This window comes from Capra hircus, chromosome 1, assembly GCF_001704415.2.
Source record: "Capra hircus breed San Clemente chromosome 1, ASM170441v1, whole genome shotgun sequence".
Taxonomy (NCBI): Eukaryota; Metazoa; Chordata; class Mammalia; order Artiodactyla; family Bovidae; genus Capra; species Capra hircus.
The window spans coordinates 34,221,403-34,234,789 of record NC_030808.1 but is presented as its reverse complement, the minus strand read 5'-3'; the positions used below and the strand labels follow the sequence as shown (position 1 = coordinate 34,234,789).

General features: G+C 34.2%; 1 protein-coding gene across 1 annotated transcript in view; it reads right to left on the bottom strand.

The window, feature by feature from the left end:
• CHMP2B (charged multivesicular body protein 2B) overlaps positions 3,160–13,387 on the bottom strand; it is a 32,248-nt gene continuing 22,020 nt past the window's right edge. Inside the window, exons 3-6 of the mRNA XM_005674792.3 lie at positions 13,001–13,195; positions 9,262–9,364; positions 5,276–5,382; positions 3,160–5,077 (exon numbers count right to left, since the gene is read on the bottom strand). Coding sequence (XP_005674849.2) covers positions 4,967–5,077; positions 5,276–5,382; positions 9,262–9,364; positions 13,001–13,195 — 516 coding nt within the window. The 3' untranslated portion in view covers positions 3,160–4,966. The remainder of the gene's footprint in view (positions 5,078–5,275; positions 5,383–9,261; positions 9,365–13,000; positions 13,196–13,387) is intronic.

Below are 13,387 nucleotides of genomic sequence, written 5' to 3'. Positions count from 1 at the left end.
GATAAATTTCTTTATTTAGAATGCTTACTAAATAAACTATACTGTCCTGTCTCTTGCTTTTTGTAATATTAATAAAGACTAAGGATTATGCAGATCATAAGATATGTAGATTGTATATATATGTGTGCACATAATCAACATCAATTGGATAGCTGGAAACATTGATATATTATAAAAAGCAAACCAAAAAAAAATCAGTTTTCAGTGGCCTGATAATCCATGCTTAAGTATACATCTAGCACCCAGGAGGTGTTAAATACTATACAGATACATACATACATATATACATATATTTATGTCTACATGTATATATAAAGACTTTTCATAAGAGTAAATTCCGAACTATTCGGCTGTGTGGATTTATGACTTTTCTCTTGATAATTCATTTGCTTAAAACATGCATTAGTTGGGGGAGTGATTCATTAGTTTGTAAAAGGCAGAGCAAAATGTACATACAGACCGACACTCCTAAGAATACATGCATGCGCGGTTAGAACTTGCAAATAAAAGCAAATGTGAGGCTTTAGAAGTCTAGAATAGTGACTCTTTGCACTTAAATATGAAGCTTCTGGGAATGTTCAATCTGACTCTCTATAGCAAAAACAAGCACAGATATGTGCCTCAGTCATCATTACAGATGTTTAGATTATAATCAGACGTTCTTCTATAAGGTCATTCTTTCCAACTTTAGATACAGTTAGCATTGGAAACCAGTTTTTCTCCCTAAAAAACATCAAGGCAATATTTAATATTGAAATAGCAATCCCTTATTTACTATTTATTACTAGTAATAATAATAATACTCGTCCCTTATTACTAGTTATTTACCAGTTGTAAATGTACTGGTGTTTGCTATTAACTCATTTGTATAAATGAGTTTTGAGACTATATTTTCTAACTATTTAGATAGTATTTTAATAGATATTGGCTTCCTTAAAAATAGAAAATGGTGAATGTTATTTAGAATTCTAAACTGAAATTAAACAAGTGACAAATTTGATTTACTGTGCAGTGTCTATGTGTTTAACATTTGGGAATACATCCAAAGCTGACATTAGCCACAGAGCCTTTCCATTTCTTGTTTTTATGAGCTCTTCTGTGAGAAATCTTCAAGAATTTCATAGAGTTCCATTAAAATGGAAGGCTCTGTTTGTCACTTATACCTACTGGTACACTCAGTTTTACCCTATAGAGGTGGCTGAGAAATTCATTTAATTTACCTTTCCATTTCTAATGGTAAAAATAAAGAATCTGCCTGCAAAGCGGAAGACCCAGCTTCAATCCCTGTGTCGGGAAGATCCCCTGAACAATGAAATGGCAACTCACCCCAGTATTCTTGTCTGGAAAATCCCATAGCCAGAGGAGCCTGGCAAGCTATGGTCCATGGGGGTTACAAAGAGTCAGACACAACTGCATAGCTAACACTTTCACTTTCCATATCTAATGGTAAAAATAGTTAAAAGAATTATTTTCAGTGTTTGGGACAGAGATGTGTGTGTGTGCACCCATGCATATTTTTAGCTTCTTGGGAGGATGGCTTGTGGGGAGGGGGAGTGTGTATGCTGTTCCTATAGCTGGGTACCTGAAATCAGACTTCAGGATCCTCAGGCTTCCTTGAAGGGAAATTCAATCCAGTTGACTCTTGAAAGAACTAAGTAATAGGAATTGTTTAAACACATTTATGGACTCAGATTCTATAGAAATTGAAAAGTTAATCTATTCTTCTGTAACTATAAAACCCTATTCATGTAGAGTAATGGCATCAAAAGAGAAAGTCATCACAGGTCTCTTTTTCAGATTTGCACATACACAGTTTAAACATGGGAATGTCTGAAACAGGGGTACAGATTTAAATTGGGCCAACCAGGACCAAGCTAGGAGTGTGGCTACTGGGCTAGTAAGGAATGTCCATGGGGTGAGGGCGCGCTTTTCCTAAAGGCATTCATTACAAATACACCTCACTGTGCAGGTAACATGAAGCTCACAGGTCACCAGATTTTCCACTCTGGTCTACATAGGCACAATTGCTTTAAAATTTATTGAAGTATAGTCAGTTTACAAGGTTGTATTAATTTCTTGAACTCATTTCCACTACCTCTGCCATAACCAGACACTCCCTCTCCAAACGTGAGTAGTCTGTGCAACACAATCAGCTGACAGATGGTCATTTTATGTTTTCTAAGATGAGTATTGACATTTTTGTGCCAAATTCTACTTCTCTCAGACTCAGTGATCTCCATCCATGACATTAACATCCAGTAACAGAATATGACATTGGGCTGCATCCTTCAGTAAGAGAAATTGCTATCCTCTTCCGCTCACTTTCTATTAGCAAACTTGTCAGTTGCTAAAGAAATCCTTTTGCCAAAAGTAGGAAATGAGGAAAATCAAGTAAACATATAAATCAGTTGTTTCATTAAACTCAATGTGTAAGAATCCTTGTTTACTAATTTTAAGGGTCTAAAAGGAAGTTTTGCTTTTTGCTGACAAAGGTCCGTATAGTCAAAGCTATGGTTTCTCCAGTAGTCAAGTACAGATGTGAGGTGGACCGTAAAGAAGGCTGAGCACCAAAGAATTGATGCTTTCCAACTGTGGTGTAGGAGAAGACTCTTGAGAGGCCCTTGGACTGCAAGGAGATCAAACCAGTCAATCCTAAAGGAAACCAACCCTGGATATTCATTGGAAGGACTGATGCTGAAGGTGCTCCAATATTTTGGCCACCTGATGTGAACAGCTGACTCACTGGAAAAGATGCTGATGCTGGGAAAGACAGAGGGCAGAAAGAGAAGAGGGTGGCAGAGGATGAGATGGTTAGAGAGCATTACTGACTCAATGGACATGAGTTTGAGCCAACTCTGAGATAGTGAAAGACAGGGAAGCCTGGCGTGCAGCAGTCCCTGGGGTCACAGAGTCAAACATGACTTATTGACTGAACAAGCAGCAGCATAACTTACAAATTTACAGACAATGCTCATGAAAACTAGAGCATTTTATAAATATAGCCAAATCAAAATGACTGTTCTTTCATTTGGGTCCCATGGTCTTCTGTGGCATTCATGTTTGACTGAAATTGTTTTTAAAAATCTCTAAGACTTCTCTGTTTAAAGATTTTAAAATGGTTATCCCCTGCAAGTTCCAGGAAAGAAATTATCAGATAAATTTCATGTGAAACCACCAATTATTAGATTTATTCCATTCACAAGCATCAGTTCTATACCAACTGCTAGTTCTTAAACAGACATATAAACAGCATTGTTATCTAATTTTTCCTTCCAAGAAAGTAATAAAAATCATTCTTTTGAAAAATTACTAGATATGCATAAAACTTTTAACTTTAGCAGAAATCAAAAATAGAGTAAAAGAGATAAGGGGAAAAAAAACATAACAGCAATAAATCTTTATTGAGGTTTTTTTTAAACAAAATAATTTTAAAAACAAAAAACCCCACATGTAAACAAGAAAGTAAATAAAGTTAGTTGGCATTATTATGTACATCCAAGAATCAAGACAAGTCCTATGTTAACATTCCATAATCAAGTAAAATGTTTTGACCCATCAATGCTCAGGGTACCTGTATTTAATGTCATCAATAATGAAATCTTATCTTTGAACATTATAAAATGGTTTATGGATTACAAAGTTTAGGTTTTCATTTTTCTCATCAATCCTTATGCCATATGTCCACTAGTCCTAAAATGTATTTATGTTGTCCATATTAGTCCAAAACATTCATTGTCCCAAATTAACCTGGTTACAGTTATTTGATCTCCTCCAGAAGAGTTTTTAAAGGGTGGGATGTACTAAAATCCATATATGACAACATCATTTTTCAAAGCTAACGTAATTCTAAATTCTATCTAACTAATCTGCCATGTCTTCATTTCTTCTCACTTTCTATACATACATTAAATAACATAGCAACTTTACCTTAAAAAATGCAGTTAATACATTAATACACATTCAGGCAGCAATTTCTGACAAAGTTGTAGTTTATTTACCAAGAAAAAGATGTTAATTTTTAAAATTTAGGTTGAGTACTGTCTTAGTAGTGTTACTTAATTGAGAACGATGGCTTCATCAAACCCCAGTGAGGGTTTGATATACACATTAATACAATTCAAAACTAAAGAGATTCAATTATAATTCATATGGAAGAAATCTTCTCAGTTCTGGAAGACCAAAATATATTGTTTTATTAATATAAAATGTTATTAATTCAGTGTCTGTTTTTGCTAATTATATTTAATTCACTTTATAAGCTTTAAAAAAAAGTGCCTGGCTAATTTTTGCAAGAGGCTTCAATTTGAGTTTAAAATGTAGTTCTTTTCTGTCAGTTAAAATAATTTAAAGATGTGCACAATATGTTTGTACTGTTTAAGGCAGGTGCCAAGCACATTTTCAAAGGTAATAAACTTACCAAGTAGAATGTTCTCCCAAAGGAAAAGAAAAGAAAAGCTCATAACAGTTTTTGTTTAAGACAGATGTTCAAATAGCACTCTTCTTTTAGGTGATTTAAAAATAATTTGACAGCTGAACCGCCTATGGTCATAACACATATCACTTACAAAGGACAAGTAACAGACACAAAATTAATGGTACTTTTAATATTCTTACAAGTCTCTTTAAGTTGGTGCCTCGTGGCTTTAACAAGATTTGTATTCTGTGTAAAAAGATTCAGAACATAAATACACTAAGGAATGAATATAATTCCTCTATGCCATGCAGAAAAGAAGTCAACATTTTACACATCATCACTCTCAAAGAGTTCTAATTAAAATCTAAACTGTTCCCATTTTTGCATCATTGTCATTCTTTGGCAAAAGATTCAAAATAGCCATGGGTTAGGAAAAACTGTTTACTCATGGTCTTCATTTTTGCAAAATAAATGTGCTTTGTAAAAGGAATCGTCACTCTGCCTGGTTTATACTAAATAATTATAATAAGCAAAATATAATGGCTTTTTAAATTAATCTACTCCTAAAGCTTTGAGTTGCCGTTCAATCTCTTCATCGGAGATTGTAGACTTTGAAGTAGAGGCAGATGGTAAGCTTCGGGCAGCTGATGGAGCTTTGGCCATCTACATTAAAGAGAGAAAAAGAGAAAAAAAAATGTATTAACAAACTTTCGGGTTAGGACATAAAGGATATGCTGCAAGAGGTGTAATTTACTTTTCAAACAGATATTAAAAAACAAACATCTAACATAAAGGAAATCTTAAAATAATGAAGTGAAGAGAAACTATTTCCATCTGAGAGAATAGGACATTCATTCATACCTTTCCAGAGATTTCAATTCCAATTTCATCAAGAACTTGATTCACAATGTCTTGGCTTTCTTCTTCATCATCAGAGGCATCAAAGATGTCATCAAGTGTGTCATTGACTTGAAGGGAGAAGAGGAAACAAAGCAGTTACTTTCAGACAGATTTCAGGTTAGGTTTATATTTTTAGAAAAAGGCCCAGCAATGTAATTTACACAGTGCAAATAAAATCTATGAATAGATGGAGAAAAGTAAATACCTTAGATAGTTTACACTTAAGGAGAACAGAAAAGAAAAAAAAAAAAAAACAGATTCTGATAAATGGAAAGGTAAATGATTATAAAAGTTTCAAATGGAAGAGATGACGCCCACCTGGAAGGAAGAAATACTTGAGATGGTCACTGAAGGACACGTAGAGATACAGTAGCATGAGCAAAGTCATAGTGGAAAGCAACAGGGATATACGTAAGGAAGAGTAAGTTCTTCTGTTTGATTATGTAAGATGTATAAATGCTTTGTGGTTGGGAAGGAAAGAATTTTAAAAACTGGCCTATGATTGTTATTAACATGATCACTGGGGAAGGTCCCAGAGGAAGAAAGACAAGTAACCTAGCCTGATCTCACGTAAGCACCCTGCTAATTGGTTGTCCAGTAAACCGACTAATATTTGCCAGCAAGAGAGTCCCTGTTTCTGAACTTAGCAGGCTGTTTTTGTTTTAGGATTGTTGTAGCTACAACCTATGGGTTTATATCTATGAGTTCCTTGAAAAGAACATATAAGATAGGTGACCATCTGAAGTATAAATATATTTCCTACACTTTGTAAATATTCTGTTGAACATGAAATAAGCAAACAGATTAGACATATTATCTATGATGCTTATGTCTGTTACGGGAAGAAAAGATCTGGCGAGTCATTTTGGATGGCCCCACCCCTCTCCCTGTTCTGCATGAGTATCTTAACAGCTTGTATCCTTGACATTGCTAATAAAGCTTGATATTGATTAAGATCTCTACTGAGCACTGTTTGATAATTTTGATTTTTTGTGTTAGTTTAATAGTATAAAATCAACTGGAAAAAGCTAAAGAGCTTAAGACCAAAAAAAAAAAAAAAGGAACACCATCTCTGAAGAAGTAAAGTGAATGCTAAACTTTTATTTAGAATCTCAGTTCTTACACTTAGTAACTGGCCAACTTTATGGGAAGTCACTTTACTACTCTGGGCCTCAATATTTGTATTGAGAAAAGAAAGCGGCTTGACCTGAAAATTGTTTTTTATTTATGATGTGGGACTTTATTTTTGTAGTCAGAAAAGTACACTATGGGAATCTGATCAGCATGCTCAGAAGTAAGCCTCCAGAAAAATTATTTAGCAGTGATACTCAGATGGTAGTGAAGTAACAAGGGCTGTAGGGAGTCCAGGTTAGAGTTAATAAGGGCCGGAATGAAAAACTACTCACAGAAAAAACTGAAAGAGAAGTAGCACCAGGATGGTATAATCAGGATTAGCAGAGAAAAATGTTTTCAGGAAAAGTGTTAACAAAATTAAAGATGTAATAAAAATTTCCCAAAGACCTTGTTTCCAAAACCTGAATGTGAACAAGCATTGGAACAACACTGTAAAATATAAATTCTAATTTGAAAAAGATATGTCCATCTAAACCTTGTATTTATCTCTGGATGAAAATACTAATGTTAATACACTTTACTGAAAAAATGAGTAACCACCAATAACTACTATTCTTCCAGACTTGCAAATTACTAAAAAACAAATGAGAACAACAGTGATAGACACGAACTTTAAATACAGGCTTATTGATTCTCTTCATTATGGCTTAATGGAATATTTAATTCCTCCCCTAAGATCTGCTCACACCTGTGCCATCATTGGAATCCACATAAACATGTTAGATACTATGATCATTATATAAATGGCAATTCTCTCAGTCACTAAAAATTCACTAATGATGTTTTTGAAAAATTATATTTTTAAAAGTAAAAGTGAAACCTAAAGAATTTTTGAAACTGTCAAAGACATATGCATGTGTGCTCAGTCATGACTGACACTTTGTATTCCCATGAAAGAGCCCATGAGGGTCCTCTATCCAGAGAATTCTCCAGGTAAGAAAACTGGAGTGGGTGGCCATTCCCCTCTTCTCCAGGAAGTCTTCCCAACCCAGGGATCAAACCCAGGTCTCCTGTATTACAGGCATATTCTTTACCATCTGAGCCATCATGGAAGCCCCAAGAATACTGGAGTGGATATCCATTCCCTTCTCCAGGGAATCTTACTGACCCAGGGATTGAACCCGGGTCTCCCGCATTGCAAGCAGATTCTTCACCATCTGAGCCACCAAGGAAGCACAGTGTTGTTAAACCACAGAAGGAAAATAGATACTCTGAAATAAAACACTAGGACTATCCTGAATTTAGTAATCCTAGTAATTTAGATACTACTTTATACAATAAATGCTGTCAAATTAAAATGCTAGGAGATAAACAACAGCTAAACTGACATATCCCTATACAGTTGTAAAATAGTTAGAAAATATCTTTGTGAAACAATGATGCTAGTTTTGACATATTATACAAGTAACAATTCAATGTATTATACAAGTAACAATTCAATGTTGACCAGGGTGCTGTGAAGGGTCACTCATTTGTTATCGATGAAATAAAGATTGGATAGTCCTTCTGAAATAATCTGGTAGTTTGAACCAAATTGAGAGTCCCTTGGACAGCAAGGAAATCCAACCAGTCCATCCTAAAGGAAATCAGTCCTGAATATTCATTGGAAGGACTGATGTTGAAGCTGAAACTCCAATACTTTGTCCACCTGATGCGAAGAACTGACTCATTTGAAAAGACCCTGATGCTGGAAATGACTGAAGGCGAGATAAGAAGGGGACGAGAGAGGATGAGATGTTTGGATGGCATCACGGACTCAATGAACGTGAGTTTGAGTAAACTCTGGGAGTTGGTGATGGACAGGGAGACCTGGCATGCTGCAGTCCATGGGGTCACAAAGAGTTGGACACGATTGAGCAACTGAACTGAACTGATGAACCAAAAGTCTTATAAAAGTTAATAGTCTAAGAACACTGAAGAAATTCAGACAAAGATACTACAGAAACATATTTATCAAAGGACTGTCAAATAAACTGAACATTTTAAAACAATCTTACCAATACAAGAATTGTTCAATAAATTAGGATATATTGATGTTATATAATATTAAAGCCATTTTAAAAAACAGAAAATTCAAGGTTATGAGGACATCTTTATGTTATACTACTATGTTTTTAAAGGCAAGATAAGATTCAAAGTCATCTGTTATCTCACTTTATAAGATATAGAAAAATATAAGAAAGAAATAATATTAACACTATAGGTGGTATAATGATAAATTTGTTTATAGCCTTATTTCTCTTATTCCTCATATTTCTACCACAGTATGTAGTTTATACTCAACAAGAAGAAAACTAAATATTAAATTTAGATTCTGGAAGGGGAAAAAGAAAAAAGAATGAAAAAGCTCCATTATCTCTACCTGTAATATAAACAGGTCTTCTAGAGTATGAGATATATATCTTCTATAATATGAAAAAATATAAATATATCTTCTATATATTTATAGAGCTTCTACAGTATGAAATAATCAACACAACTCTTAAATTATCTAACTTATACTAGGAAGCGTTGTTTTAGTCACAAGTTGGTTTTGTTTCTCTAATCTATAAAGTAAAACTGCTGAGGCCAAATAGCACAGAAATATGGCATCACGTATTTTACATTTTTCTCTCAGCTAAATGTTAACAGAATTTTGAGCCTTACACAAAAACTTGATGAAATTCCAATACAGTTGTCTATTTAGAAGGGAGCTGTATCATTTCTTTTCTCATTTGTGTCTTCATGGGTGAGAATATGAGGTTGTTAGTAAATAAACTTTCTAATTGAAAGATGAAAAAACGGAAAATTTCATTACAAGTGATTGAACTTACTCATTTCTTCAGTCATTTCCATTTTCATGTTTTCCTTCTGGAAATTCTGCATTGTTTGTAATGTCTTTTGTGGATCCATCTTCTTGTTTACTGCCTGCATTGTCTTTAAATATATGAAAAGATTCATGTTACGTACATAATTACGAAAATTTTACTATGGAATAAGTCCAAAGGAAACACATCAATACAGGTAGATTTTTTTTTAAAGATAACCATTCTGCCATAATCAAACATGAAAGTGTTAATATTATTAAAAAAATTAAACTACTCATTTGGAAACCATCTGCTTAACATCTATATAATAAAGACCACTGTGGAAAAACTTATCTGAACAGTAGGCAAAAAATTATGCAATAAAAAAATACTGCTAACAAAATCCATTGCTACTCATATCGGAAAACTACATTTGCCTGTTATGTGGCAAGCAGGTAATGTCTAAATTTTTTTAAAAAATTAACTTTTTTCCAAAAATTTTCATGTCTGAATTAAAGGACACTTATTTAACCTATTTATTCATTTAAAATCATGATTCCAAGAAATGATAAAAACATTGAGCTTTGCAAAAAATATGTGAACATTTTATATTCACAACTAATTAATTAAAACAAATTAATGATATCAAGTATGGCCAAAATATTTTATATATTATTATCATATATGTATCTGGGTATATGTGTTTATTGTATGTGTGTTACATAAGATATGTCAGTTCAAAGATAGAGAACAGACAGTCTTTTATGCATGCTGCAGCCAAAGTAATTTTTTCTAATACAAGACTGTACCCTCCCATCCCCCACCAGCTCATGCATACCTAATTCTCTAGGGGCTTTGCATTGTTCTTAGCATTGAAAACTCAATTCCATAAATAGACCAAACATCCCAACCCTGCCTAACGAGCCAGCCACATTCTGCACCACTGCCCTCTAGGTACACTGACCTTCTATTTCCTTAACTGTACTGTGTTCCCTCCCACCACAGGACCTCTGCATATGCTGTCCCTCTGCTGGAATGCTCTTCTTCACTTGCTTTCACTATAAATACTGCAGAGTTTAGTTTCCCACCTTAGGGCAGCAGTTTCTGACACCCTAGGTTAGAATAGATATTCCTGTTAAATCCTACTCACTACAGATAAAAGTTTATGTATTGGTATAAATTATATGACGTTATTTGCAAATTACAGTACTTTTACAAAAATATACTAATAACAACTACAAGGCTGACAGTGATAACAGAGCAGCTAATGCTGATATATATTATTTCTGTGTACCAGGCACTATTTCTGTGTTCTAAGCACTATATGTATTCAATATAATATTTAAAGTTAAATAAATTTAAACCTAACAAGTCTTTATATGCTAGGTATTACCATTTCCTCTCTATTACAAATGAGGAATGAAGAGCTTGTCGAGATCACACAGCTATCAGGTAAGATATGAACCCAAGTAATCTGACTCCAAAGCCCATGTTTCTAATCACTGAATTAAAGGGAAAAAAAGTAAAAAGTGTTCGTCAGTCAGTCATGTCCACCTCTTTACGACCCCATGGACTGTGGCACTCCAGGCTCCTCTCTCCATTGAATTTTCCAGGCAAGAATACTGGACAGGGTAGCCATTCCCTTCTCCAGGGAACCTTCTTGATCCAGGACTGAACCCGGGTCTCTTGCATTACAGACAGATTCTTTACCATGTGAGCCACAGGGAAGCCCAATCACTGACCTAAAACTACCTCTCAAATGGGATGCTTTGTAAATAGACTTTAATCAGCACTTGCCTGGTTATGCTTCCCATTTCATCCCCATCACTTATTATACTTCCTACCTAGTGGACCTAAACAAATATTTCTTGAATTAACAAATTTTTAAGAAATTTAAGTGAAAATTCTAATTCATACATTGCTATATGGCAAGACCACATTAGGTATGTTTTCTTCCCCTATCACTTGCAGAAAATTGCAAAATGAGTTGTCTTCCTCCTCAACATTATTGAAAGGTTATCCAGCTCTGGTGTGTGATCTTAAGATAGGACCTTATCTTCAAATTAGACAGATATTTAGTTCTATTGATTTGTAAAACCAAAAAAGGAAAACAAAGTTTTTTTGCTCTTAACCATGCATTTCCACTGTAAATGACTAAGATCCATCAAAAGTAAGTAAACTGACCGAATAAGCTTTATTCAGAATAGACAGCTTTGAAACAATCTGTTTCTTAAGGAACACAGCGTGCCACTGTACTTACTGTACATAAAATGGACACATTCCATTTCATGTGTTCTGTGGTCTAAAAGGCAATTTTAGTTAATCCTCATTATTTCTGAATTCCTTATTTGTGAATTTGCCTACTCACTAAAATGTATTTGTAACCTCAAGTCAATACCTGCAGGACTTTTATGCTCGTTTGTGGACATGCACAGAGTGGCATCAAGTTTGAGTGGCCCAACAAGCATAATTCCAGCTTAGGTCTCCCAAGATGACACCCTGCCGTCTTGACTCAGCACTAATAATGTAAATTAGTGTCATCTTTGTGGTCTATTTTTTCCCTTTTGGTTGGTGATTTCACTGTTTAAAATGCTCCCCTAAGAATAGGACTGAAGTATGGTCTACACAAGTTAACAACAACTGTGATCAAAGTCTCACAGGAACCTAACCCTCCATTTCCCCTAGGAACAATGGTTCGATACTCCCTAATTCAGTGTTCCTCAAACTTTATAGAATGTAATTACTGCAAATAATGAGAAGTAATGGTTATGGACTATTTTCCTAATATATATAACCCTATACTTTCTCTCCTCTGTGGTTAATCTTTTCTTTTTGTTCTTCATATTCATGCTCTTTCTTCCCTTTATTTAAAGCCTGCTGATAATTTTGGTCTTCCTGAAAGTCTTTCACATCAGTCTATTCAAGGATCTGTGCAGTTCACTGAAACATGGAGAACAGAATATTGTAGAGCGTAAGCTTCCTTTTTAGCACATCTCAACCTTCTCCCACCCCCAAAATGAACTATGTAATATATGTGAGAGCAGAGCCTTTGTCTTGAACTTCTTCTGGTCTCTCACAGTTCTTAATACACAGCAAAGAGCTCACTATTAAATGTCTGAAAGGCTCACAGTCTTTTAGTTCTACAGTAAAATCATTAAGTTTTTTTAATTTAAGGACTGTAAGTTAAACTTACATTCCTGATAAAATGAACTGATAAATTCTTCTGAAAATATTCATGCATCTTTCTGACAATTTCATGAAAATGAATCAAGAGGAAACTATAATCCAAATTATTATATCAGAATATATAGCATATGAAATAAGAAGCCCCAAAATCTTTTTAAAATTTAAGGAAAAAAAAAACTAAATAATGTTTTAAGTCAATTAAAAAAATTTAGACGTTACATGTAATCTTGGAAGAGTGGAAGAGCCTGAAACAAAAATTTTATATAAAACAAATTGATAAAAAGCCTAGAGATATTTATTTGAATTATGTTTAATTATAACTCATTTGATTAAAAATTACAAAGATTCTATACCATATATGTGTTATTTTTATAATATGTAGCCTCCCAGGCTCCTCCCTCCATGGGATTCTCCAGGCAAGAGTACTGCAGTGGATTGCCATTTCCTTCTCCTATATATATATATATATATATATTATACACACACATATAAGAGAGGGAGCTTTAAATCTAATTTGAATGCTGATATTTAAACGTCTCAGATGAAACCACAAGCTATGGATATAAAGGTTTCCACTTACTTTTGCTGTAGTAGACATGGCTCCTGCCATCTTCATCTGAGAATTCATCACTTTTGTTTGTGTGGACATGGAAGTGACTTTTGAACTTACAGCAAAAGTTCTTGTTTTCTGTTTCCTTAGATGTACAAGTTGCTTGGCTAAAACTCTGCAAGCTTCTTTATTACCAATCTTGGCCATTTTCTTAATTTCTAATTCCTATCAGAGGAAATAAAAAGAAGGCGTAAGATCATGAAAGGGGGAGTCCTCAGTGATTTGAGAAGAATAGACTGAGCATATACATTATACCCTTTCACCCTGATTATGAAGAAAGAGGGTTTTACAAAGTCATACAAATAGTCATTTGAGAGGGCAAACTGTTTTACATGTTTATATGGATAAGACGGAACT